At 51.1% G+C, this 26,526-nt stretch overlaps 2 protein-coding genes across 8 annotated transcripts; one reads left to right on the top strand and one right to left on the bottom strand.

Annotated features, from left to right (window-relative positions):
• Positions 1-377: 377 nt before the first annotated feature.
• Man2a2 (mannosidase alpha class 2A member 2) lies at positions 378-21,219 on the top strand. 3 transcript variants are annotated; one of them, XM_034501547.2, is made up of 24 exons: positions 378-520; positions 1,398-1,651; positions 2,462-2,719; positions 2,789-2,933; positions 3,053-3,224; positions 3,628-3,755; positions 3,950-4,123; positions 4,409-4,595; positions 6,891-7,068; positions 7,302-7,504; positions 7,637-7,819; positions 7,964-8,078; positions 8,297-8,364; positions 8,509-8,674; positions 9,700-9,936; positions 11,232-11,354; positions 11,610-11,724; positions 11,943-12,076; positions 12,589-12,730; positions 14,399-14,535; positions 14,823-14,897; positions 17,333-17,524; positions 17,643-17,750; positions 18,623-21,219. In XM_034501547.2, the coding sequence occupies exons 2-24, from the start codon at positions 1,520-1,522 to the stop codon at positions 18,773-18,775; spliced, it is 3,525 nt and encodes a 1,174-aa protein (XP_034357438.1). In that variant the 5' UTR covers positions 378-520; positions 1,398-1,519; the 3' UTR covers positions 18,776-21,219. The 3 variants fall into 3 exon arrangements, with proteins under 3 accessions (XP_034357438.1, XP_034359839.1, XP_034359009.1); XM_034503118.2 differs by having other exon boundaries at positions 379-520; positions 1,502-1,651; XM_034503948.2 differs by lacking the exon at positions 14,823-14,897.
• Positions 21,220-24,173: 2,954 nt separating this feature from the next.
• Positions 24,174-26,460, bottom strand: Hddc3 (HD domain containing 3). 5 transcript variants are annotated; one of them, XM_034505047.2, is made up of 4 exons: positions 25,572-26,460; positions 25,299-25,354; positions 24,941-25,181; positions 24,174-24,636 (listed from the first exon to the last, which is right to left on the bottom strand). In XM_034505047.2, the coding sequence occupies exons 1-4, from the start codon at positions 25,753-25,755 to the stop codon at positions 24,506-24,508; spliced, it is 612 nt and encodes a 203-aa protein (XP_034360938.1). In that variant the 5' UTR covers positions 25,756-26,460; the 3' UTR covers positions 24,174-24,505. The 5 variants fall into 5 exon arrangements, with proteins under 5 accessions (XP_034360938.1, XP_034362601.1, XP_076792709.1 ...); XM_034506710.2 differs by having other exon boundaries at positions 24,881-25,181; positions 25,572-26,432; XM_076936594.1 differs by having other exon boundaries at positions 24,174-24,658; positions 25,572-25,853.
• Positions 26,461-26,526: the final 66 nt, after the last annotated feature.

Here is a 26,526-nt window from a genome sequence, read left to right as displayed (position 1 = left end):
CCCCCGCGGGAGCGCGGCTGCCGGGCCGAGCAGGGGCAGTGGGTGAGCCGGCGTCCGTCTTAGCCTGCGCAACTGCCCGCGCGCGGGCCGCTGTCCCCGGGGATGCGAGCAGCGGCGGCTCGGCCGGTCGGGTTCCGGGCAGCGCGGAGGCCGGCAGCGTACGGTAACGGACCCAGGCGGGGTGTGGGCGAGGACTCCAGCTTGCAGGCCGCGGGCGTTGCGGTCCCCGGCCCCGAGGGCCGGAGGGGGCTGGGTGGGCTGGAAGAGGTGGGTACATCGCGGCAGGTAACTGCCCTACGGTGACCCAGCTCCTGCTCCCTAGCTCCGCCCTCTTTGGCCGGGACCCAATCTCCAGGGACTAAAAATATTGCCCGGAGGCTCCTGAACGGAATCAGATCGCGTTAAGTAGGACGCAGGCTGAGGTGACAGAGCTTTTCAGCACCAGGGCCCGAAGAGCAGACTCCAGAAAGCGGTCCCGCCCACGCGCGTTCAGCAGCTAGCGTCCTCCCTCCTCCGGCAGGCAAGTGGGGACTCGCGGGCGGTGGCAGCGGGCACTGTGGGTCGTCTCGAGTTGTCCCGTTTCCGAGCAGCTGTGCCCAGCTTCCGCTACCCTGGGGACTTTCAGTCTCGCCGCTAGCTTCTTAGGAGTCCCTTTAAAGCACTCTGGAAGCCAGGACTGGAAGTTTTGCACAGGAGGAATCAGTACTGACAGGGACAATACTAGAACTGGGTTGTGTTAGAAACACGAGCATTTCTTCTTCTCTAAAAAGAAATCCATTCAGTATTCTGAGACAGGATCTGGGCCAGGCACTGTTTCTGCTGAGTTCCAGGCTGCTCCAGGAGGTCAAAGAGGGAACGGGGACCTGAGGAGGGGGAGAGGTGGCGGTTGCCTGTCTCTCCAGCTGGTGATTGTACCTCTAAGTCAAACAAAATAAAAGCTCTGGTATTTATACATCTGAAGGGAGGAAACACATGGCTTGGGAGAGCCTTCGAAGAGTTCTGAGCAAGCTGTTTGCAATCAGTGGTTTTGTAATGAGGTGTGGGGTCAGAGCTGGGGCTCTGTTATCCCTGTTTGTTTGTTTTTAATGTGTTACATTTATTTATGTGTATGCACACCACAGAAAACGTGGCAATCAGAGGACAATTTGTGGTAGTTGGTTGTCACCTTCTACCATATGAATCAAACAAATTACCTTGGTTGTCAGGCTTGGCTGCAAGGGCTTCTTTACCTACTGAGCTGTCTCACCTACCACACCCCCACACCTGGTTTTTATAGCTTGGGCTGAGGCGAAACAGAACTCCTGTCCTACAGACCAACCCCAGTTATATGTCCTACTTGTGTTGAGAGTCACAGCCAAGATTTGGTTCTTGAAAGCTTGCTTGCTTTTTTTTACCAGGAGTCAGGCAAGTAGGTGCTCCTCGGAAATCTACAGAGCATTTGTTAGGAAGACCAACGAAGGATTTTGCATGCCAGAGCTACAGGTGGTGTCTCTCCCACCAGGAACGTGCCTGGGTCAGTATGAAGCTGAAAAAGCAAGTGACGGTGTGCGGCGCTGCTATCTTCTGTGTGGCCGTCTTTTCTCTGTACCTTATGCTGGACAGAGTGCAACATGATCCTGCCAGACACCAGAATGGTGGGAACTTCCCCAGGGTGAGTCACACCTTGTTCTCTTCTTCAAATGCAAGTCACCCGGGCTCAGGGGTGTTATCTCAGCTCAGCACAAGAACACCCCCCCCCTCCCATCTTAGGGATTGGACCTAGAGCCTCCTCATGAGCATGTATGCATGCAACCTTCACGATCTACCTCTGAGTAGCCCAGGAACACTCCTAGGCAGATTTTTCTTTCTTTTGGAGGTGGATGCCCAAGGGCTGGTGCATGCTAAACACATGCTCTACCACGGGGCTATGCTCCTAGCTATAACAGGAAGTGAAAAGCAACAATGGTGAAGAAGAAGAAAGAAGAAAGAAGGAAGAAGGAAGAAGAAGAAGAGGAGGAGGAGGAGGAGGAGGAGGAGGAGGAGGAGGAGGAAGAGGAGGAAGAGGAGGAAGAAGAGGAAGAGAAGGAGAAGGAGAAGGAGAAGGAGAAGGAGAAGGAGAAGAAGAAGAAAGTTGCCTTGTGTATTGATAGCCTGACTTTGAGTTCTTGGCAGACACTGCTAATTGACTGCAGAATTTTTTTTCCATTAAGCTGAGTGCAGTCCTCCTTAGCACCATGCTTGAGACAGGAAGTACATGTAGGTCAGGGAGCACAGGCATTTGAGATAAAATGTTTGCCTTCCATGGGCTTGTGGGTGATGCTACTTCCAAGCCAAGTGGATGGGAGCCTGCAGGAGTGGTGTAAGGATCATGCCATCCCTGTAGGCCTGTGGTCTGACTTGGCCCGAGGAGGGGAAATTAGAGTCACACCAGTCAGGCACCACCAGTTCCTCGCTGATTATTTTCTGTTCTTGTTTTTGGCAGAGCCAAATTTCTGTGCTACAGAACCGGATTGAACAGCTGGAACAACTGCTGGAGGAAAACCATGAGATCATAAGCCATATCAAGGACTCTGTACTGGAACTGACAGCCAATGCGGAGGGCCCACCAGCCCTGCTGCCCTACCACACGGCTAACGGCTCCTGGGCTGTACTCCCGGAGCCCCGGCCCAGCTTCTTCTCCGTCTCCCCCCAGGACTGCCAGTTTGCTTTAGGTGGCCGGGGTCAGAAGCCAGAACTGCAGGTAAGAGCTGGAGCTGGCAGGGACCCTCTCCCACTCAGACGGTCACTGAGCCACATTCTTCCCTGGCAGATGTTAACTGTGTCTGAGGATTTGCCATTTGACAATGTGGAGGGTGGCGTGTGGAGGCAAGGCTTTGACATCTCCTACAGCCCCAACGACTGGGACACTGAAGACCTGCAAGTGTTTGTGGTGCCTCACTCACACAATGATCCAGGTGAAGGGCCAGCAGGTCCCAGGCCACAGGGTGTGGAGCAGGCTTTCTGATGACAGGCATGGGGAGGGAGTGACTGGAGTATGTGGCATACTCAGGGGACCCTGTGTTGGCTCCCCCAGGCTGGATCAAGACTTTTGACAAGTACTACACCGAACAAACCCAGCACATCCTCAACAGCATGGTGTCCAAGCTGCAGGAAGATCCCCGGCGGCGCTTTCTCTGGGCAGAAGTCTCCTTCTTCGCCAAGTGGTGGGACAACATCAATGCCCAAAAAAGGGCAGCAGTTCGAAGGTGAGTGGTGGTTAGGAAGGTATGGGAGGGTCATCACCTAAGCCCTGGTTGGGGAGGCCGGGCTTGTCTCATTGTGTGGCTGCCAAGCTGGCGGGAAGATTGAGCCATGGCGGGAGTGGGGAATTGAAGGCCCATGAGTGTTCAGAGAAATCAGTACGCTTGGAGCATAAGGGAGAGGTATGAGACCTCTGCGTCTGAGCACAGGAAGGGGTCCTGAGATGAGCGACCAAGACAAGGCCAGGTTGCAGGGAAAGGAGGGTGAGAGAGTACCCTGTTGGTTATCAGTCACATCACATGGGCGAACTGGCTGGCAGAAGTCACTGTATGCAGTCCCAGCCGTCCTCTGACTACCAGGACCAAGTAAAGGGTCCCTGCCCTATCCCAAGTGTGCCTTCATCCTTAGGCTGGTGGGAAATGGGCAACTGGAGATTGCAACAGGCGGATGGGTGATGCCAGATGAGGCCAACTCCCATTACTTTGCCTTGGTTGACCAGCTCATCGAGGGCCACCAGTGGCTGGAGAGAAACCTGGGTAAGTGCAGGCACAGGAGCTAGACTCTGCCCCAGAGCTGGGCCGGAGGTCCAGAGGTTGGCAGGGAGTTGTCCCTTTCTAGGCTCATGCAGCCTGTCTGATGGGCAAGGCAAGAGCTGGCCTCCCAGGCACCAAGAGGCCAGGGGCCAGTCCCCAAGGTATTCAGGGCCTCTGATGTCTGTGCTGTGCTTCAGGTGCGACGCCACGCTCGGGCTGGGCAGTGGATCCCTTCGGACACAGCTCCACCATGCCTTACCTGCTGCGCCGTGCCAACCTGACCAGCATGCTAATTCAGAGGGTGCATTATGCCATCAAGAAGCACTTTGCTGCCACTCACAGCCTGGAGTTCATGTGGAGGCAGATGTGGGGTAAGGCCAAGTAGGGGCACGTACGGGTACTATAGCAGCAGTCTGAGGAGAGAGTCCTATTGACCTCTACTGCTTCTGTGGGCACATCTCCTGCAGGAGCCGTGGATCTGGGAGCCCCATAGCCTATTCCCAGCCTACACATATGCTACAGTCTTACGTCTAGCTAGAACCTTAGTGTTTCTCAGGGCTGCCCATGGATGACATGAATCTACACACTCCTGCTGTCCCTGTGCCAGTTCCTAAGGCTGCCTGCCAGTGGCTGACCCTGTGGTATGTCTTCTGTAGATTCAGACTCCAGCACAGACATCTTTTGCCACATGATGCCCTTCTACAGCTACGATGTTCCACACACCTGTGGCCCTGATCCCAAGATCTGCTGCCAGTTTGATTTCAAACGTCTGCCGGGTGGGAGAATCAATTGCCCTTGGAAGGTGCCACCACGGGCTATTACAGAGGCCAACGTGGCAGACAGGTATCTGCTGTCAGCCCTGCTTGGGCCAGGTGCTGAGTTTTGGGTTTGAGGTTTTGAGCTATGTATAGCGTTGCCGTGTAGCTACAACAGGCTACAATCCTCCTGCCCCAGTCTCTGGGGTCCACTGGTCTTTGCTGCCACACCCAGCTGGTGTTGACATTTTACCCCAAAGAGGAGTTAGACTGAAACTTGGTTTCTGGTCTTGGTTGTGCCACATGAGACTGTATGATGCTGACCATACCTGGGAAAAAGGGTAGACTCTGGGGGTGAATTTAGGTCGGAGTCTGCAGTAGCGACTCCTTAGTGCCTCCCTGGTAATGGAACGGCAGAGTGGTGCTAAACAAACATCTTTCCCAGAATGCTTTTACTTTCCTCAGTAAGGATGCCTTTTGATGTTCTAATAGACTTGGGAAGCATCTCCCCTCACCCCACCCCCACCCTGCCCCTTGTTTTTTTTTTTGCTTTTGTTTTTGAGATAGACTCTCTCTTATTCCAAGCTGGCTGGCCTCCAGTTCCTGAGTGCTGGGGTTGTAACATGACTAGCCACACCCTGTTTATGCCCAAACCAGAGGCTTGTGAATGCTGGACAAGCACTCTACCAACTGAACTACATGCCCAGCCCTAAACGAATTCTTTTTTATCTTCCTGAGACAGAGTCTCACTTTGTATCCCTGGCTATCCTGTAACTCACTATGTAGACTGGGCAGGCCTCATGCTCAGAGATCTGACTGCCTCTGCTTTCCAAGTGCAGGCCTGTGTCGCTGTGCTGGGCACCTGCCCTAAACAAACAGTTCTTACACTGGTCCCCTTTCTTACAAACTCCCAGCTGCCGCCCTTCGGTGGACTCAGGTTCTCTGGGTCAGCTCTAGTTCAGACAATGGGTCAAAGCTCGTTCAGATCCACCCAGTTCTGCCAGAGAGTCTCTACCCTCTGAGAAAAAAGACCTGTCCCTTTGACAAGACTAGTAAGGGCCCTCAAAAGATGTCACTGTGACTAAAATTAGACCCCTACAGAAGTGTTGGTTTAGGGTGATCTAAATGTGAGGGTGTCACATGTAGCAGCAGTCCAAACAAGCACTGAAGGCCACTTTTCTGGGTTTTTTTTTTTTTTTCTTTTCTTTTTAGTTTTTAGAGACAAGGTCTTGTCGTGTATCTCTGGCTTGCCTGGTACTCACTGTGTAGCTCAGGCTGACCTCAAACTTGCAACAATTTTCCTGCCCCAGCCTCTAAGTGTTGGGATTCTAAAATTCTAAAAAAAAAAAAAAAAAAAAAAAGCTTGTAATGGCATGCTATAAGGTTCCATTGGATAGATAGTATAGATTTTTTTTTTTTTTTTTTTTTTGGTTTTTCGAGACAGGGTTTCTCTGTGTAGTCCTGGCTGTTCCCTGGAACTCACTCTGTAGACCAGGCTGGGCTCAGAAATCCGCCTGCCTCTGCCTCCCAAGTGCTGGGATCAAAGGCATGCGCCACCACCGCCTGGCGATAGTATAGATTTTAAAAAATGTTCTCATACAGTTCAAGTTAGGTGCTATTGTGTGTGGGGGCGGGGCCTGGAGCTCTAGATAGAGTCTCAGGTAGCTGAAGCTGTCCTTGAACTTGCTGTATAGATGAGGATGGGCTTGAACTACTGGTCACCACAAAAGTGCTGGGATTATAGGCATGTGTTACCACGCCCAGTAGGCCTTCTCTGTGTAGACCTGGCTGGCCTCAAACACAGGATCGTTTTACTTCATCTTCCTGTTTACTGGGATTACATGTGCCACTGTGCCTAGCTCTTCATGGGATTTTCTTTTTCTTTTCTTGAGACAGGATTTCATTATGTCACCCTAGCTGGCCTAGAACTTGCTATGTAGATCAGGCTGGTCTCAAACTCTTGCCTCCCAAGTGCCGGGGTTAAAAGCAAGTGGCAACAGGTATAGTGTGCACGTGCGTGGACCCACATTTGTGGGCGCATATGCAGGCCTGTGAATGTATATGGCGACTCAGGGTTAACAACAGAAATTTTCCTTAGTGTCTTTCTACCTTATTCATTGAAAAAGTTTCTCAGTTGAATCCAGAGCTCCTCTATAGTATCAGCAGCTAGTGTAAGCGTGTAGCTTGCTCTGGGGATCCTGTCTCCACCCTCTGAGATTACAGTCTGGCCACCATGCACACTGGCAGTATGTACATGCTGGAGGGGAGGGTGTCTAAACTCCAGCCATCATGCTTGTGTGACAAGTGCCACCTCTGCAGCTCCCTCACTGGTCTTTTTAAGCCTGGGGTTTCACATTTGGCCTGTGACCACCTATGTTTCCAGGGCAGCCCTGCTCCTGGACCAGTACCGGAAGAAGTCCCGGCTGTTCCGAAGCAATGTCCTCCTTGTGCCATTGGGTGATGACTTCCGGTATGACAAGCCCCAGGAATGGGATGCCCAGTTCTTCAATTACCAGCGGCTCTTTGACTTCCTCAACAGCAAGCCTGAGCTCCATGTGCAGGTGGGGGCACACGTATACAGACATGCAGTCACGAACCACAGTACCTCCTTGCCCTGCTGCTGAGGGTTCCATGTCCTTCCCAAGTAAGGTTTCCAGAAGAGCAGGGCACACAGAGTTCCTGCCTGACAAAGTCATCACCTGTGTCTTTACTTGCAGCATTGTAGGGTGAACATTATGGACAGAGTTCCCAGGAGGCTCTGTAATTGATAATAACTCATTTTGGGTCCCTACAGGCTCAGTTTGGGACCCTCTCTGAGTATTTTGATGCCCTGTATAAGAGGACAGGAGTGGAGCCTGGTGCCCGGCCTCCAGGGTTTCCTGTGCTGAGTGGGGACTTCTTCTCCTATGCTGACCGGGAGGACCACTACTGGACAGGCTATTATACCTCCCGGCCTTTCTATAAGAGCTTGGACCGAGTACTAGAAGCCCACCTGCGGTGAGACTTGCCCACCTCCCCCTGCTGAGTTAGGAGGGGCTGGGTGGGAGAGAGGACCCCTTAAGTGTGTGGGTGGCCCGTGGGAGCAAGGTTGACTAGAACAGGAAGGCTCTGACTTCTTTCTCTGGGTAGTGGGGCAGAGGTTCTATACAGCCTGGCTTTGGCTCATGCCCGCCGTTCTGGACTGGCTGGCCAGTATCCGCTGTCTGATTTTGCTCTTCTGACGGAAGCTCGGCGTACACTGGGCCTCTTCCAGCACCATGATGCCATCACTGGAACTGCCAAGGAGGCAGTAGTAGTAGACTATGGGGTCAGGTAGGAGCCACCCCTGTCTCCCTCACCATGTCAAAGAGGATACGTGGGTGATTGGATGGTAGGCTGCTGAGGCTGGTCCTGCTGGCGTAGCAGACAGCCTTCCCATGGCCATCTTCTCTCAGCTCTCTCTCCTGCTCACCGTAGGTTGCTGCGTTCCCTGGTCAGCCTAAAGCAGGTCATCATCAATGCTGCCCACTACCTGGTGCTGGGGGACAAGGAGACCTACAACTTTGACCCTGGGACACCCTTCCTCCAAATGGTGGGCCCCCTCCTACCTCTGCTTGAGAGATCCTCTGGTGTGGGTGGGTACCAGCTCAAGAGCTGCTAGCGGTGGGTACCGTTCCTTTCTTCCCCTTTCTTGTTGTGGGGTACAAGTTTCATGCTTAAGGTGGTTCGTGGCCCATATCCTGGACAGGCTGGGGTGGGGAGGAGATTGAGCTTAGCCGTCATTCTTCCTTCCTGCCCACGGCATTGCAGGATGACAGTCGTGCAAGTCACGATGCCCTGCCTGAGCGCACAGTGATCCAGCTGGACTCCTCACCCAGGTGAGCCAGGCCTGCCGAGGTTCACAGAGCACCCTCCACCCCAGTGCAGCCCTTGGATCCCAGTGCAGGGGGCCCTTGTTCCAGCTTCTGCTTTTGCCCTGCTGCCGCAGCAAGCTCCTGGGTCAGCCCACCTTCCACCCACAGGTTTGTGGTGGTATTTAACCCGCTGGAACAGGAGCGGCTCAGTGTGGTGTCCCTGCTGGTGACCTCACCCCGGGTGCGAGTCCTTTCAGAGGAGGGTCAGCCCCTGTCTGTGCAGATCAGTGTGCACTGGAGCTCGGCCACTGACATGGTCCGTGATGTCTACCAGGTGAGGAAGGGCACAGCCCTCCCTGCTTGTCAGTACCTCTCCTGGGGCCTCACTCCCCACAAACACCTGCCTCCCATTCCCCTGCTGTGGCCTGCTTACTCCCCAGGATGGAAGCAGGTGGCCTGGGGAGAGGTGTTGCCCAAAGGACAGTCGCTATTGGGATTTGAGTGTCCTTAAAAGGACAGCAAGGACCGTATGGTAATTTTAGCAAGTGCCTTCAGCAGCTCACTCAACAAGTATTTTTTGTTTACTTCATTGTGATGGGGTCTTGTCTCCAATTCCTGGACTTAATCTTCTAATGAGGATTTAGCGTGTTGACTTATTATGTATTCATGAAAAATAACTGTTGGTTGTAGCTCATGCTAGGCTCTAAGTGCCTAATTATTTAATTTGTTAAGAAAAAATTTTTAGCAAGGTGGTGATGGCACAGGCTTTTGATTCCAGCACTCAGGAGGCAGAGGCAAGAGGCACTCTATGAATTTGAGTCCAGCCTGATCTGCAGAGTGAGTTCCCAAACAGCTAGGGCTACCTGGAAAAAAAACCTGTCTTGGGGGGAAAAAAAGGTTTTTAAGACAAAGGCCTGTCTCTCTTCATAGACCGGGCTAGCCTCAGACTCAAGATGCTCTGCTTCAGCTGCCTGACTGTGGGATACAAGTTGCACTGTCAGTCATTCCTGGGGTCTCATTTAAATTCTCACAAGCATGCACACAGTGATGCTGCCCTCATCTTCCCAGGAACCAAGGTTAAGTTACTACCTATGGTCACTCAGTCTGTGGGAAGCTGCTCCAGACCCTAGGCTCTCACCTCAGTGGGTGCTGTGTGCCTTTGCTGACAAGTGTATAGAATGACACTGGAACTCAGAACCAGGATCCCCAAACAGACAGATTCTCCAAACCAGGATCCTCAAACAGACAGATTCTTCAGATAGAAATGTAGGGTTCCCTGCTTCAGAAAGCGGAGCACCGAGGTGGAGAATGGAGGATAGGAGGCCTGTCTGGGCTGATGCTGATGCTCCATGCTCACAGGTGTCAGTGCCTATCCGCCTACCAGCCCTGGGCCTGGGTGTGCTACAGCTGCAGCCAGATCTCGATGGTACCTACACACTGCAGTCTTCCGTGCGCGTCTACCTGAACGGTGTGAGACTGTCCGTCAGCAGGCAAACAGCATTCCCTCTCCGTGTTGTGGACTCCGGCACCAGCGACTTCTCCATCAGCAATCGATACATGCAGGTCTGGTTCTCCGGCCTTACTGGGCTTCTCAAGGTAAAGGGCCAGGCCAAGGGAGGTGAGGAGGGAGGGACCAGAGGAAGGCGTGGGTGTTGGGGCTTGTGTACAGCTGTTCCTGCTCCCATGTGCCTCTGGTCACCTGACTCTCAGAGATTTGGGTGTGAGCATTAGCAGTTGCCAAGCTAACAGCCTGGCAATGCTGAGTGTGTTGGTCTTCTTCTATTGTATCAGTGACATGTAACGAGAGGTTTATTTCGGCTCACAGTTCTAGCTTTGAGCCTACCGTTAGGCAGACCCGTTGCTTTGGGGCCGGTGGTTAGGCAGCATGCCATGGCAGAGAGCACATCTCAGCACAGTAAATTACTTCACAGCCAGAATGCAAGAGAGGGGTTGGTTGTTGTGGCACACACCAGTGATTTCAACAGTGGACAGGGTAGGATCAAAAACTCAAGGTCATCTCTGGCTACATGGCAAGTTTGAGGCAAAATGAGACACATCTTTAATCCTTGCACTGGAGAGGCTGGGACAGATTCTCAGTGAATTCCAGGGCAGCCAGAACAACACAGTTAAATGGTGTCCCAAAAAAAAGTATAAAAAGGGGACTGGAGGCGCATGGTAGCTAAACACTCTACCAACAGAGCTATAAGAATCCCTAAGTTTAGGCAGGCGGGCAGTGGTGGCTCACACTTTTAATCCCAGCACTTGGGAGGCAGAGGCAGGAGGAGTTCCGAGTTTGAGGCCAGCCTGGTCTACAGAGTGAGTTCAAGGACAGCCAGGGTTACACAGAGAAACCCTGTCTCTAAAAACAAACAAACAAACAAACAAACAATCCCTAGGTTTGATCCCCCATACTGCAGAAAACCAAGTGTGCTGGCACATGCTTATAACCCAGCATTGAGAGGTGGATACAGGAGGATCAGAAGTTAAGATCAGCCTTAGCTGGGTGTTGGTGGTGGTGTGCGTCTTTAATCCTAGCACTTGGGAGGCAGAGGCAGGTGAATTTCTGAGTTCAAGTCCAGCCTGAGTTCAAGTCCAGCCTGCTCTGCTCTACAGAGCAAGTTCCAGGACAGCCAGCAGCCAGGAATACACAGAGAAACTATATATATATATATTAAAAAAAAAAGACAGGAAGAGGTGAGAGGGGACAGGGTCCCACTTTTTTCAACCTCTCCTAGTGGCAGCAGTCTGGGAACAAGCCCTTATGAGGGACACCTAAGACCCCTACTGTAGCACTGGGCTTGGCTTTTTGGGGGAAGTTAGTCCCTGCCCTCCCAGGGGGAGACCTGACAAGCTGGTGTGGGGCCAGGGGTCAGGGCTGTGGTTTTTGGCAGAGCATCCGCCGGGTGGATGAAGAGCAGGAGCATCGGATGGACATGAAGTTCCTCGTCTATGGCACCCGTACATCCAAGGACAAGAGTGGTGCCTACCTCTTCCTGCCTGACAGCGAGGCTAAGGTACCTGAGAGGCCTCAGAGAACAGGGTGGCTCCTGCAGATGGGGAGAGCCTGGGAGGGGCCTGGCATACTGGGTCTTGTGCTACTGTCCTTGTGGAGGTTGGTGGGCTGTGGTCTTAATGATGGCTCTGGGCCTACTCAGCGCAGGTGTTGAGGCCAGAGCACGGGGACAGGGATTTCTGCTGAGCGGCCCTGGCTTGCTCCTGCTGCTCTGTACTCTGTGCTATGGGTTCAGTGGCTACTTGCTCTTTTCCAGCCCTACGTCCCTAAGAAACCTCCTGTACTGCGTGTCACTGAAGGCCCTTTCTTCTCAGAGGTGACTGTGTATTACGAGCACTTTCACCAAGTGATTCGGCTTTATAACCTGCCAGGTGAGCCCTGCGGGTGGGGAAGGTCCCACCTGGTGGCACCTGCTCCTCTTCCATCATTGTCGACAAGCAGATGTGTCATTTGACGTGGGGATGCTTGATTCTCTTAAGGAGAAGTCCTTCCAACAGTGCCCTGAGAGCTCCCAGGAGGAGGGTGTGGGAGCTGTCTCCGGGATAGTCTCTTGTGCTCACCTCACTTCTGGCTGTCCCTGTGTTTCTAGGGGTAGAGGGGCTGTCTCTGGACATGTCATTCCAGGTAGACATCAGGGACTATGTGAACAAGGAGTTGGCCCTGCGCATCCACACAGACATTGACAGCCAGGGTACTTTCTTCACAGACCTCAATGGCTTTCAGGTAATTCTTGGGCCCCATGGAACAGAACTTGTACTGCTTATGGCCTCCAATAGAGGAGTTGTGTGGAGGGGTGTGGGGTGCCAAGTACAGAGGGCCAGTGAAATGGCTCCGTGTGTAAAGACTCTTCCCTGACAACCTGAGTTTGATTCCTGGAATCCTCATAAAGGTAGAGGAGAGAATCCATTCCACAGAGTTGACCTCTGACCCCCACATGTGCACATGCACCCATACACACATACTATACACATACACACAAGAGGAAAAATTAGCTGGGTGGTGGCTCACACCTTTAATCCCAGCACTTGGAAGTCAGAGAGGCTTTGAACTCAAGAGTTCAAAGCCAGCCTGGTCTACAGAGTGAGTTCCAAGACAGCCATGGCTATATAGAGGAACCCTGTCTTGAACAAACCAACCAACCAACCAACAGCCAGCCAGGAATACCTTCACACTGAGAACCCTTTAGAACACAAGTCAGACACCATTCCAGGCTGGACTTGAACTCCTTCTTGTAGGTCCAGCCCCGGCAGTATCTGAAGAAGTTGCCCCTGCAGGCTAATTTCTACCCTATGCCAGTCATGGCCTACATCCAAGATTCCCAGAGGCGTCTCACACTGCACACAGCTCAGGCTCTGGGAGTCTCCAGCCTTGGGAATGGTGAGTAGGGAACCAGACTACCCTTTGTTCCAGTCAGCCCACGCTGTTGACTTTCCCCCCTCTTTCTGGATCCCATCACCCTAGAGCTTGGAAAGGGGGTGAGGCATCCCCAACTCCTCAGTAACACTGAGAAGTGTAGAAGCAGATGGGTATTGGAGGGTGACTTCCAGCTGAAGGACTCAGCTCTTTCATTTGTTTGGTTTTTATTTTGTTTTGCATTCTTGAGACAGGGTTTCTCTATGTAGCCCTGGCTGTCCTTGAACTCAAAGATCTGTCTGCCTCCGCCTCCTGAGTGTGATGAACACCACCACAGCCCCCACAGCCCCAGAGGAGGGAAGTCTTACGTGGTTACAGTGTAATATTTAGGAAAGGAAAATAACATAACAACATTCTTACAAATCAAAGATTTCTAAGCCTAGTAGCACAGAGAGGCTGAGGAAGGACAGTGCTAAACTCAAGGTCAGTCTGGGCAACTTTAGCAAGACCGTCTCAAGACAAAAGGTTAAAACAAGGAGGACTTAGACTTAGGTCTGTGGCTGGGGTACTTGTGTGGCATGGATAAGATGAGCTCCCCCTCAGTGTGGACAGACTGAGGAGACAGGTCGGGAGCTCTCCCACCCCAGTGATTTGTGCAGCCTTGGGACAAGATGGGCAGTAACTTCTGGACTCTCAGGCCCTAGAGGTCTTCTGTCTGTGGACATAGAGATGTGAAGGCCGAGCTGAATGCGGGATTAAAGCTATGCCACGGGGGTGGTGAGCCTGCTTCCTCTATGGGAGGAGTATGGCTCTCTGACCCTCTGCCAGGATTATTTGGGATTTGTCTGCCTCGAAACTCCTGAATGCAGCCCATTGTCCTTGCTCTGTCAGCTGTCTGCCCCTTGGGGACATGGTGTCTTAAGGAATGATTATCCTGCATGCACGGAGCCTATTTTAGGGCTGGAGATAGCCTTCTGTGTTTGCTTAGAGTATAAAGCCAAAGAAAAGACAGGAATCAGAGTCAGGACTGTGGAGATGAAAAGGATCACTGACTTCTGGGGAAGACTGTGTGGGTTGCTGTGGGAGAGCCTTCCTTCACACCCGTCAGCTTTTCAGTAAGACCCCTGTCCCAAGCAAATTCCAAACAGTTTACAGAGGTCCTCTTCTGCCTCTTACCTGAGCCAGATTGGAGGCCTTGCTGAGCCTCCACCTCATGCCTTCTGCCTGTCCTCACCACAGGCAAGACATCCACTCCAGTCTGGACTACTGATGCCGGGTAGTGTAAAGGCAAGAGAGCATGTGTCAAGTCATGAGTCTGTCCAGCCTGAGGAAGCCTATCTCAGATGAGGGACTCTGCAGCAGTATTACAAAGAGGCCTTTCTCTTTTTCTGGCTGCTGGTTACTGTGTTCTCTGTGGCTAGTTCCCAAGAGGTTTCCTCCTGGGCCTGGGGCCCAAGTCCTACCTGAGTCACAGAGGTGAACTGCCATTGCTAGTGCTCCCCTTTCTAGGCTTCCTGTTTATTCACCTAGAAAAATAAGGTGAGACACCGACACCCTACTCTCTCGCACCAGGAGGCCATCACTCTTCCAGTGACTCGGCTTGTCTGTCTCGCTGGCTTCCCCTGAGCACCTGAGGTAGAGTCTGCTTAGACATGGATCTGGCAGGCTGGAGCTCACTGTTACCTTCCATAGGCCAGCTGGAGGTCATCTTGGACCGAAGACTAATTCAGGATGACAACCGGGGACTCGGCCAAGGGCTCAAAGACAACAAGATCACTTGCAACCGGTTCCGCCTCCTGTTAGAGCGCCGAACCATGATGAGCCATGAGGTAAAATCTGGGCCTGTTGCCTGGGGGTTCCCAGATGTAGCTGGAGGAGGGCAAGGAGCAGACAGTACAGCTTATTTCTGCCACTGAGGCAGGAGGCTATCTGGCATTTTGCTAACTCATTTCATGCAGCTTGGCAGTCCCTCCCCCAGCTGCACCCAGTCACCCTTCCTTCGCCATGATCATCTCCTGCCTTCCTCTTTCCTGCCCTCACCTTCCCACCACAAGCTCGAGCATTTCCTAACCTTGACACAGCACTGCTCATCTCACAGTTGTCTTTGCCTCACCAGCCTGGCTTTTTCTCCAAACTGGCAGCCATGTTTAGGGGCTTGTTCTTTACCAGCGACACAATCAGGAGCTCAAAGGTAAGGGTCAGGGAGGGCCTTGGTGGCCTAGGGTGAGCAGCCTGGCACTGTAGTTGGAGTCTGCTGCCTAGAACCCCACAGGTGTGGCTTAGACACTCCTCACGTAGACAATGAGACGCTGCTGTGCTGTGCAGGCCCATGTGCTGCTGGCCCTGGGCTCTGCTAGCTAGCGAGCAGGGTCGGGAGCTGCTCTGAGCATGAGAGTATAGGGAGCAGAGTATAGGGGTTTCTCTGGGCCTATGGAAGTGAAAGGTGGCTTCCGGAAACAGCAGGCTCAGCCTCAGTGAGTGGGACCCATACACAAAGTCAAAGGCAGGGAGACAGTATGGAAGTGAGACCAGTTGTGACTTTAGGCTAAAATGGTGCTGACTAGCATAGCAGCCACCATCCGCATGTGCTGGCCGTTTACTTTATTGGAATTTAGGCTTGAACCTAGGGCTTTGCACATGCTAGGCAAGTGCTTTACCACTAAGCTAAAGCTCTAGTCCAATTTAGTTTTTTGGGTTTGGGTGTTTGAGGCAAGGTCTTATGTAGCTTGAGCTGCCCTTTTGATGTGGTGACATCCTTGGTTAACCTTGATTTTGGTCTCACTGTTGCCTAGGCTGCCCTTGAACTCCTGAGTCTGAGTGAGCCTCCAGGCTCTGCCTCCCAAGTAGCTAAGACCCAGGCATATGCCACCTTACCCAGCTACCTATGGCTGGCTGTTGACTTCCTTTTTTTTTCTTTTTCTTTTTTCTTTCTTTCTGTTTTTTTTTTTTTTTTTTCTTTTCTTTTTTTCTTTTTTGGTTTTTAGAGACAGGGTTTCTCTGTGTAGCTCTGGCTGTCCTGGAACTTACTCTGTAGACCAGGCTGGCCTCGAACTCAGAAATCCACCTGCCTCTGCCTCCCAAGTGCTGGAATTAAAGGTGTGCACCACCACTGCCTGGCTCACTCTTTCTTTCTTTCTTTCTTTCTTTCTTTCTTTCTTTCTTTCTTTCTTTCTTTCTTTCTTTCTTTCTTTTGAAACAAGGTATCATGTAGCCCAGGCTAGCCTTCATTCTCCTACCTCTGTTTCCCAAGGGTTAGAATTAGAGGTCTATACCACCATGCTGGGATTTTTTTTTTTTAATCTATGGTTACTCAAAGAAATTAAGATGAAGTAAGGTCAGGTTTTTGCTCACACTGACTACGTTCCTTGGGCCAGGTGTGGTGGCACATGTGTCAGTGTCAAGGTAGAGGCAGTGGATCTCTGTGAGGTTGACCCCTAGTCTGCATGGAGAGTTCCAGGGCAGCCGATACAACATTGTAAGAACCCTGACTCAAAAAATTTTAAAACATTATAGGGGGTTGGAGAGTTCCTCAGAAGTTACAAGTATTGCCTGCCCCTCTAGAGGATCCAAGTTTGACTCAGCACCCATAGGGCAGCACAGGGACATCTGTAACTCTGGTTTGTGGGATCCAATGTCTTCTTTTGGCCTCCAAAGTGCACAGACTGTACAGACAGAAGCGCATGGACAAACCCCTGTACACACAAAATGATCATAATCAATTGTTTTTAAAATTTACCTTTAAGCCCCCCAGTGTTTCCAGGCTGTCAGGAGCTTTCACAGAAGGCATGGCAGGTAGAGTTTCTGTTATTTCAGAAAACTCCATGAGCCAAACTGGGCTTGAACATGGGAGTGTGGGACAGAGCAGATCACAAAGATCTGAGTGTCTGGCCAGAGCCTGGCGATGGGGAAGACTTGAGGGAGGGAGGGAGGGATACTGTAGGAATTTGACCACAAGGAACAGAGTGGCTGAGTAGGGACACAGGGTAGGGATGACAATTTTGGATATTGAAACAGGAAACCTTAGAGACTTGAAGTAAGCCAAGGATAGGAAAAAGAAACTGGAGAGGAATTCTGTGTTGAAGACATTGTAGAAGCAAAATGGAAGGGGAGTAGTCCCTGCCTGGGCGTGAGGGGCCAAGGGAGACTATATAGCGCACTAAGATGGCAGTGCTGGGAACAGAGACGAGCATACAGAAACTGTGGCTGTGGAGAGAGCTCCATGTCACGCTGTGAGTGCTGAGTGCAGCATCCTGGGAGCTACCTGGATGTCCTGCCAGCTGGGGCTCATGGACCTGAGCGGCTGGCCGATCAACACAGTGGATGTGGCATCTTACCACTGGACTTGCACTGTTAGAAGCCTGTCCCTAGTGAAGCATGTCTGAATGTCTGTTGTCTATGTCTACTCCTTTCTGTGGGGTGACGGCACCCGATGAGAATGTTAAAGAAAACAGAAGTGGGCCTAGTAACATGACTGTAGCCACCTGTGAAGGGTTGGAGGTACAGGCCTAGAACCAGACAGCCAGAGTCCAAGTGAACTAGGAAAGTTATTCTGAAAGGAGCTGGCCTGCCTCCCCTTCACCTAGAGGGGCTCTGTTCCCTCACTTACGTTTTGGGTCCATCTTGCAGGAGCAGTTGCGTTCTACAAGCTACCCGTCTCTCCTCAGCCACCTGACTTCCATGTACCTCAACATGCCGCCTCTTGTCTTACCTGTGGCCAAGAGGCAGGGCGCCAGCCCCACTCTGCACTCTTTCCACCCGCTGGCTTCTCCACTACCTTGTGACTTCCATCTGCTCAATCTGCGCACAATCCCAGCCGAGGTGAGCGTCCCAGTCAGCGCTAACCCTCACCACCAGGCTCTGGCCCTCCTCCCAGCCTTGCCCTCTTGGCAGACATGCTGCTGACCCTCCACTGCCCTTGCCCCTGACTGTCTTCCAGGACAACTTGCCCGCTGCTGAGACTGCTCTCATCTTACACCGCAAGGGGTTTGACTGTGGCCTTGAAGCTAAGAACCTGGGCTTCAACTGTACCACAAGCCAAGGCAAGGTGAGTGGGGTCCAGGTGTGGAAGGAGTGGGGTCAGGACAGCAAAGCTCTGGGCTGAGAGCCTAGAGGACCTAGAGGAAGGCTGGACTCGGGTTGGCAGTAGGAAGAGAGGAGGAGCAGCCTCAGGGTTCTTCAGAGACTGAGCGGAGGCCTTTGACTCTGCTTTTGGTAACGAAGTGGGCAGGAGCAGGTTCAGACAAGCTTGGAGCTAGAAAGCTCAGGTTTCCTGAGGACAGACCCTTTCTGAGTGAAGTGGGAAACTTGAGAATGAAAAACCACTGCACCTTTTCAAATCATCACTCATGGTGTAAGCTGGCACGTTGCTTGCCCTGGTGTCTCAGAAGTGAGCTCAGACAGTCCTTGTTCTCAGCGTGTGTGCACGGTGTGAGAGTTCCTACAGCGAGGAGCCTGGACAAGCTTCAGAGCTGAGTAGATTGCAGCAGAGCCCTGTCTGAGGCCTGCTGCTCCTGAGGGGCTGTGGCTCCCGGCAGCTTGTTTCCCTCTTACTTTTTATATTTATTTATTTACCTTATTTTTAGTCTTTATTTTGAGACAAGGTCACACATAACCTAGGCTGGATGCAATCTTACTATGTAGCCAAAGCTGAGTTGAACTCCTGAACCGCCTGCCTCTACCTCCCAAGAGCTAGAGTTGTGTTACACCGTCTTAGAGCTAAGAATCTGACAGAAAGCCGGGTGTGGCGGCTCACAATACAATCCCAGCACTGAGGCAGGATTGCCCTGAGTTTGAGGCCAGCCTGGACTACAGTGTGAGACCCTGTCTCAAAAGACCCAAAAAGGTAGTGCTTGGTGTATGGAAGAACTTATCCCATGCTAGCAGTGTGCAGCTCACCCGCCCACTCTCTCTTCACAGCTGGTCCTGGGGAGCCTCTTCCATGGCCTAGATGTGACATTCCTGCAGCCAACCTCTTTGACTTTGCTATACCCTCTGGCCTCACCCTCCAACATCACTGACATTTCTCTGGAACCCATGGAGATCGGCACCTTTCGCCTGCGCTTGGGTTAGGTTAGGGTTTCCTGTGGCCTGAAGACAAAGTCCATCCACAGAGACTGCCTTCTAATACTAAGATCTAGTTGGACAAGCCACACTAAGTATTACATCTGTGCTGCCTCAGAACTGACAGACTGTGCCCTGCCCTTGCTGCTTTTGTGTTTGGGACAGCCCTTACATCAGCAGACAGCAGATGCACTGAGACAAGGGAGAGGAGGCTTTTCCCTTGGGTTGTGAGTAGGTGCCCAGCTGGGGACAGCCTGGGCTTCCATCCTTTTCCCACAATGGGATTTAGGAAGAGTGGGGACAAACAGAAGAGGTCAAGGAGGCTGAGCGGAACAACCTTGAGCCAGGTGACAGTAGTTATGAGTTTGCTCTACCGGGTGATATGAACCCCACAGGGCTGGTATGAGGGTATAGGAGCAGGGTGATTCTGGGAGAAGACAGGTAGGCACCTATTGTTAGTGGAGTAAAGGCGTGGAAGGAGTCCCTGTTTCTCCTAAGAGCCTAAAGGCTTTGCTGCTTTCTGTTCTGGCTCTGCTCTAAGTGCCCCTGGGCCTGTATGCCCTGGCTGGGGGCTGCTGGGTGTCAGGAAGGGCTTGCTTGAAACTCTCTCAGCCAGAGGCCACAGAACACCTCAGGTACTAGCATCAGTTCTCAGCTGGTCATTTGGTGTTGGTTTGTGGCAGGGGTAGGGAGTGTCTCCACCTTACCTGCTTCCTTGTCTCACACACCAGTCTCCCCACAAGTTCCCATCGTGGGGACCCTGGCAGGGTTCCTTTCCCTAGAAGGGAAGCAGAGCTTCCAAGACCCCTGTACTTGGGCATCTTGGGAAAGCATCCTGTGCTGTGTGCCCTGGCATGTGAGGAGGTTCACTCTGTTCCACCTGCAGAAGTATTACCTGCCCAGTGTGTGGACGAGGAAGATGGAGACAACATTAGGAGGCCACATGCTTCGATGAGCCTTCATTTCCCTTGGATTAATAGAGAATCTGTCTATAAATCTGTCTTTAAAAAGCTAAGTTTCATCCTTATGAAAACTTAGTAAGCCAAGACTAGAAAGAAGCACTGTAATCCAGATAAGGTCTCTGTCACCAGTGGCCAAAGGCACCGAAGAATCAGACAGTGCAGGCATCCCTGAGAGTCAGAAAGCATGTCCTGGTGTCACTCACCCATACTCCAGATGGAGACAAGAATTATAATTGCCACTGTTTTAAAACCATAAGCTACCTAAGAAACCTGTGTCAGCCGAAGACCCAGCAAGGCATTCCGTGAGTTGCCCTGTAAAGACTGGTTCTCCCCAAGTCAACCCATAAAAACCAATGTAACTCCCACGAGATTGGATACTTTTTGGGATTCTGCAGGTTCTGGCATTCATCTGGAAGATGACAGGCTGAGCATGTGAAGTAGTTCTGAATGGCCTGGTGACGTACGGCTGGCAGGCAGGCAACAGGCAGTTGTCTTAACAGAGTTCTCAAAGGACCTGGATTCTTCCACCAGTGTGAATTTAGCCACCATGATAGATCAGGTCAGGCAGACCTAGGCACATAGAAATTTAGTATATGATTTCAAGTGCAGGGGAGGGGAGATGGATTATTTAATAGTGCTTTGAGACAACTAGCTACCTGTGAGACTTCTTTCTCAGTTTCCAAGACAAAACAAAACCAAAAACCTAGGGCTAGAGGGAAAAAGCAAAAGAAAACATCAAAATTATTATTGTTATTATGATTATCATTATTGTTGTTGTTATTATTATTAATTATTTGAGTCTCACTATATACCTCTGGCTGTGCTGGAACTCACTGTGTAAACCAAGCTGGCCTGGAAATCCAGAGATCCCTGCCTGTCTCTGCTCCTAAATGCTGGGACTAAAGGCATATGCCATCACACCTGGAAAGAAAATATTTTTATACCTGATATAGGAAGGCCTTTTCTAGACATAACATGAAACCTAGTACATAATAGGGGAAAGATAAAAAAAATAGGCTTTGCCACACACACACACACACACACACACACACACACATACACAGCTTGAAAGCATGCTATAGGGAACTGGTTAAATCAGTACAGCTGTGTAGGTGGGAAAGCATCTGCAGTGAATACAATCACTGCAGGAGAAAAGCATGTTTTGACTTCTCAAAACACGCCACTAGGGTCTGTCCAGCAGCATCCAAAGATTCAATGCTGACAGGGCTGAGTTCTTGCAGGTTCTCCAGAGTTTTTGCTGCCAGGCTCAGGCCACATGGCTTCCTATTCATGTCTTGGTGACAGTAATAAGAATGAAGAGTGGGGAACACTTAGCATAGAGCAGGGGTCGTGGACAAGCTCCACAGTGTGAGCCCAAACACGGTAGCAAGCATATGTGTTATTTACTAGTATATGGTTTGTAATCAGACGATAGGCGACACTGTGAACCCCTAGGAACGTCACAGAATAAAGTATATTCTTTGGAGGTCAGAGATGTACAGTGAAGCTATTTGTCTGACAGGACAAATATTAATCACAAGCATGCACTTTCGTTGGGGGTGTCTTGCAATGTATCCCTGACTAACCCAGACTTGCCACAGCCAGCCAGGCTGGCCATGAACTTGTAATCTTCCTGTAATCTTCCTGCCTCTGCTGCCCACAGGCACACCATACATCTCACAGGTATGCACACCATGCCCTGCTGCTGTTTACATATTTAAATAGTACTTAGAGCAGTACTTAGAGATTTTGTTTCAAAATCTCAGCATAGTTGCTTTTGGAAAGTGCAGGTTTCTGTCCTGTCCTGAATAGGCTTGTTTCTTCAGTCTGGGTGCTAAGGTGATATGTGTGTTGGGGAGGGGCACATGTAACTGAATCAAGAAGTAAAAGCTTGCTGTAGAGCACAGAAAGACAAAAGACAACTCCTGGTAAAGCTTTTGAACTAATCTCTGGGAGAGTAAGGGCCAAAGAACTTCCTTTTTCCCCCCTCTGAGGCAGGTAGCACAAACTGGCCTCCAATTTATAGACATCTTCCTGCCTTAGCCTCAAAAGTGCTGGGCTTACAAGTGCATGCCACCATGCCTGGCTCATATTGTTCTTAGTAAAGACACAGTGAGTGCATAATAGTTTAAGGTAAGCAGCAGCTGTCATCTGCAGAACTCAGGCATTGATGTTTCCTCAGCATGAGTCTATAGTGGAATCAAGATACAACAAACCAACCTCATTCACCAGAAAGGGAAGGACTCCCTCACTGAGACACATCCAGTTCCATAAGGAGGAAAGGACTGAGTGGCTACCTGGAGGCACAGAGAGAAAGGCAAATTCGAGGCGCTTCATCTCGAAAGGGGATCAGGCCCAGATAGGGTCCGCATCTGCCTTCCCCAAGGTGTGAAGAGAAGCAGGAATTCCTGGACGGAGCAGCACTTCTAACTTGAGCTGGAACTGCCTAGCTTGCTGTCATGGTGGTTAGTAAGAAGGTCCTTGTGAAGCCAGGCACTTACAGTCCAGCTGCTCTGCAAACAGAGGAGGGGTTCTATTGAGCTCAGGAGTTTCCAGCCAGCTCAAGCAACATTGAGACTCCATCTCAAACAAACAAAAAGCCACTAGCTGTCACAAACACAAAGGGGAAAAAAAGAAACCATGTAGTAGAGGGGTGAGGCTTACAGTTCAACTAGGGGTCTCTGAAATGTTTTGTTCTTAACAAAAATGTGAAGTTTCAAGTCTCACACAGAGATGACAGAGGAGAGACTGGATCTTCCAACAAACTAGTTTTTGTTTAGGCCCAATGGGAAGTAAAATTCAAATTCTGAGAGTTGCCAGGAGTATCTGGGTCTATTTCTACTCCTGAGTTTGTACTGCCCTGATTAATTATAATAGTCTGCTCACAGGAAGCCCAAGAAGGGCTCTTTAACGTGTACATTCTGGTCCAGTTGAAGATTAGAGGTGGTCAGTGAGAGACCCCTTAGAGGTGAAACCCCTATGTAAGCATTGAATGCTATAGTTTATGTCCCTCCGTAGTTCAATGGAATGATGTAAGAGGAGGGTTAGGTCTTACAGGCTTCTCTCTAGTTGGGGGGATGGTGGCCATTATAAAACAAGGAAAGAGGGAAACCATTTAGTTCACCCTAGGGAAGGAAGAACCTCTGCCTAACTCAGGGAAAAGTTTGCTTCAGGCAGAGGTGGTTCTGTCCACCTGGGTCCAGAAGACCCAACAAGCCACGGGGCAAACTTCTTATGCACCTTCTTTGTGCAGACTTGCACTGTAGATCAGCATGAGAAGAAACACCCTGACTCCAGTTCTCAGAAAAATGTTTCAAAAGATGGAGGACCAGTCTATAAAGGAAAAGTTGAAGTTTGAAGATACGGTCCAAAGTAATGAGACTCCCTGTGCCCTGGAGATGAATTATGTCCCTCCCAAAGGGGATAAGAAGGAAAGCAGAAAACCCTAAAACTAAAGACCCCTGTCTCCTGCCTGGTGGCACTGACCAAAACTGAACACCCAGGCTTGTCTATTAGAGACACTGTGGGGTAGGAGGTGGGGTGAGGATGTCTGAACAGCCAAAAATAACCACGTGAGCAGAAAGCAGCTAGACTCAAAAAAATGTGAAAAAAATCGCTGTACACCATGCCAAGGGCAAAATAAAGCAGGAAGGACCAGCCTTGGGAGGACGACAGGTGTAAAGAATAATGAGCCAGAGAGGGTGAAGAATGGCTGTCCCCCCACCTCCATCCATCATGTGTGTGGAGTGTGCATGTCTTCAGGCAGGTGCTTTTCTAGGAATGGGAAATTCAAGTGCAGCTTAACGTTAGCCTCAGTGAAAAACTATAGATTTTTGTATGGCCGATGAAATTTAAGTATCCTTCGGGGGAGCCTTGGTATGGTTGGGCTTTGTCGCAGAGGCAGGAGGATTGTAGAATGACTGTGGGGCCTCTATCCCCCTCCAACAACCAACTCTCAAGTTCTCTGATTGCCACACCCACACTGTGGGACTTGCGCAAGCATGTGCATAAGAACTTAAACCTCCGACTTTTTTTTTTTTTTGCTTCCTACAGACTCCACCCACCTCTGTGGGCGGGGCAACTTCAGGGCCTCTTCCGGATACCCGGAAGCTCTTGTGACTTAGCAACCTAGGAAGGCAGCAATCATTGAGCAATGGCTGCAGTTGGTGTTGGGGCACTGGGGTCTTCCAGGCCTTCTCATGTTACTGGGACTTCTGTCCTTCCCAGCCAGGTGTCAGAAAGTGGTGGCATTCCTTCCCAGTTTATTTGCCATCCCACACCTACATCATCTGTCCTTCGTAAGGACGTAGTCCAGCTCAGTTGATAAGGACGCCATGCTCCAAGGGTTGATGCTTTCAACCCAAAGGAGCTGATACAAAAGACACAGAAAATGAGAATCTAGCATGTGGGGCCTCTTCGGAAGACCAGAAAAGGAGGAACAGCAATTTAAGCCCTTACCATAAGTGCTTTATTTCCCACGACTTAGAAACCAATGCTTATCCAATCTTAGGTCTCTGAGGGGCCAGAGGTCCCACCATGCAAAACATCAAACAGACCCAAGACTTAAGGAAAGGCTGTTAGTACATGAATGGATGGGCATATCTGGTTTCCATATTTGGGCCTCTGTTGAGTGAAAAAGCGCAGCTGTTTTTAGCCTCTGATGTCTGGGCTGAATGAAGGAATGTGAGAGATGAGTGCACTTGGAAATGTTGCAGTAAGAATCCCGTCTTTCCTGGGCCTTGCTGGAGCCATGCCACAGGACTGCAAGGAGGACCGCTCAGAGAGTCAGCCCTCGCTCCACGAACAGCTGCTTCAGAGCCTCTTCCAGTTGTTGGTTCGTTCCTTGAAGCCCCTTTACCACCTGTGCTGCCCACTCGAAGTACTCCTGGACTTGGTGTTCTGACCATCCTGCACAAGAGTGGACAGACACCTGCTCATGTGATGTCACGGCCAGCACCGTGTTTTGCCTGTTTCCTGGCAGGCTTTGGTACAAGGCCATAAGATGGGTTGTGACGGAATGGTCTGACAACTTCTCCAAGACGAAGCAACTCCGTTGCTACCTTATGGGAGGAGACTGCTCTAGGAGGTTTAGTCAGTGCTATGACCACCCCACCCTACTCCACCTCCGCTTATTTCTAGGAATCTGACCAACCTGTATTTTCAGAAGCTGGACATCCTTCACCCTCTCTTCAGAGCCAGTAGGGGAGCATACCTCTAGGAGTGCAGCGATTCAGATCCCTCAGATTGTATAGCTTGTCTGCCAACTTCACCAGTTTGGCCCCTGGGCTGCTGTGGGGTGCCTGTTCCACCTGTTGCCGCTTCCTTTCCAGTTTGGGCAGAGTCTTGTCGTCTGTTACCTCCTCCACCAAGCGTCGAACCTGTGCTCCAAAGTGCAGCTCTACCTCATCCAGGGTAGTATCTGTGTCTTCTACTGTGTCATGGAGCAGGGCGGCCTGGGGATAGGCTACCATTCAGCGCAGTGACACTAGCCTACTAGCCAAATAGCACCCATTGCTCAACAGTACTCCTGTTTCCCACACCAGCCTCCTGGCAGGGAACAGTAAAGTTACCTGTAACACCGCAATATCTGTGATTCCAGCCTCATGGGTTAGGATCCGGGCTACACCTGGCAGGGGCAAAGCAGAAGTCAGACTAGAGGGAGCCAGATGTAGCACCTCACCAGCTGGATGACCTTGGAAAGTCCCTTACCCTCTTGGGATATCGACTGTACTAAGGGAACAACCCTGCCTACTACCCCAGGTGAGGCTTAACGGCATAACGCATGAAAAGTGGTTGACACAAAGCTTGGGACTCGAAGAAGGCGCTCAATAATTTATACTCGCTTTGTGTTCCCGTTCCAGTCAGTCCCCACCCGCCACGCTCCGCGAAGACTGCTTCCCAACCGGCGCGCCCACCGATGGGGTGATTGATGTAGGGAGTCCCTTCAGGATCTTTCCGTCGCTGCTGTCGGTGTTTCTGAGCGGCGAAGTCAGCAGCCTCCAGCAGCTGAGCTGCCTCCGAGCCCATCGCGCGGGTGGCGCGGGGAACTGAAGCTTCGGAGTCCGAACGGGCTACCTACAGCGCCGCCTGGCGCTTCGGAGGCTCGGAGAACCGAACTATTTCTAACAAGTTGTGATTCTTCTATTCCCCCCTCCCCCAACGTGTGTGCGCGTGCGCGTGCGCGTGCGTGTGGATTCTAGCGGCTGTAAGTCTCCACCTTAGTTTTGGAGACAAAGACTCTCCTTGAACTTGTAGCCCAGGTATTTAGCAAGACTAGCTACCAAACGAGTTTCAAAGTCTCCTGTCTCCGCCTCCCCAGCACAAGAGGCGTAGGTTGCCACCCCCAGCTTTTTACCCGGCTGGTGCATTCATCTGAATGCAAGTCCTTATTCCTGTGCAGCAAGCACTTTACCCACTGAGCCATCATCCCAGTCTCAATGGAGGTTCTTTAAAGACCAAGATCCTGGATATAGAAAACAGTTTTCAACAATCACAGCGGCTGGTGCAGTGTTCTCTGCTCCCCGCTCAAGGACGTAGTATCCTGGTTCTCTGAGAACTAACAGTCTGTGCAGAAAAAGGGGACAAAACCAAAAGTGATGGTTTCACGGAGTGCTGGGTACAGAGCTGGAAGGCACAGGTGGCCGTGGGATCGTGGGGGAAAGCCCATTTTATCTAGCCTGGGAGGCAGAGACAGCTTCTTCCACGAGAAAAAGGCCATTTACAACCTGACAACGCCCAGAACGTTTTCAAAGTTCTCCAAACATAGTTCTCCCCACAGGGTCAATCTCTGTTACCATG

Source organism: Arvicanthis niloticus, chromosome 1 (genome assembly GCF_011762505.2).
Source record: "Arvicanthis niloticus isolate mArvNil1 chromosome 1, mArvNil1.pat.X, whole genome shotgun sequence".
NCBI classification, from domain to species: Eukaryota; Metazoa; Chordata; class Mammalia; order Rodentia; family Muridae; genus Arvicanthis; species Arvicanthis niloticus.
The sequence above is the reverse complement of the archived record's forward strand: the minus strand, read 5'-3'. Positions and strand labels throughout refer to the sequence as shown.

Coding starts and splice junctions, on each gene's coding strand:
- Man2a2 (XM_034501547.2), top strand. CDS start 1,520: ATGAAGCTGAAAAAGCAAGTGACGGTGTGCGGCGCTGCTATCTTCTGT. Junction 2,720..2,788: donor GTCAGAAGCCAGAACTGCAG/GTAAGAGCTGGA, acceptor CTTCCCTGGCAG/ATGTTAACTGTGTCTGAGGA. Junction 4,124..4,408: donor CATGTGGAGGCAGATGTGGG/GTAAGGCCAAGT, acceptor TGTCTTCTGTAG/ATTCAGACTCCAGCACAGAC.
- Hddc3 (XM_076936594.1), bottom strand. CDS start 25,755: ATGGGCTCGGAGGCAGCTCAGCTGCTGGAGGCTGCTGACTTCGCCGCT. Junction 25,355..25,571: donor GACTGGAACGGGAACACAAA/GCGAGTATAAAT, acceptor TGCCCCTGCCAG/GTGTAGCCCGGATCCTAACC. Junction 25,182..25,298: donor CAGATATTGCGGTGTTACAG/GTAACTTTACTG, acceptor GCCTATCCCCAG/GCCGCCCTGCTCCATGACAC.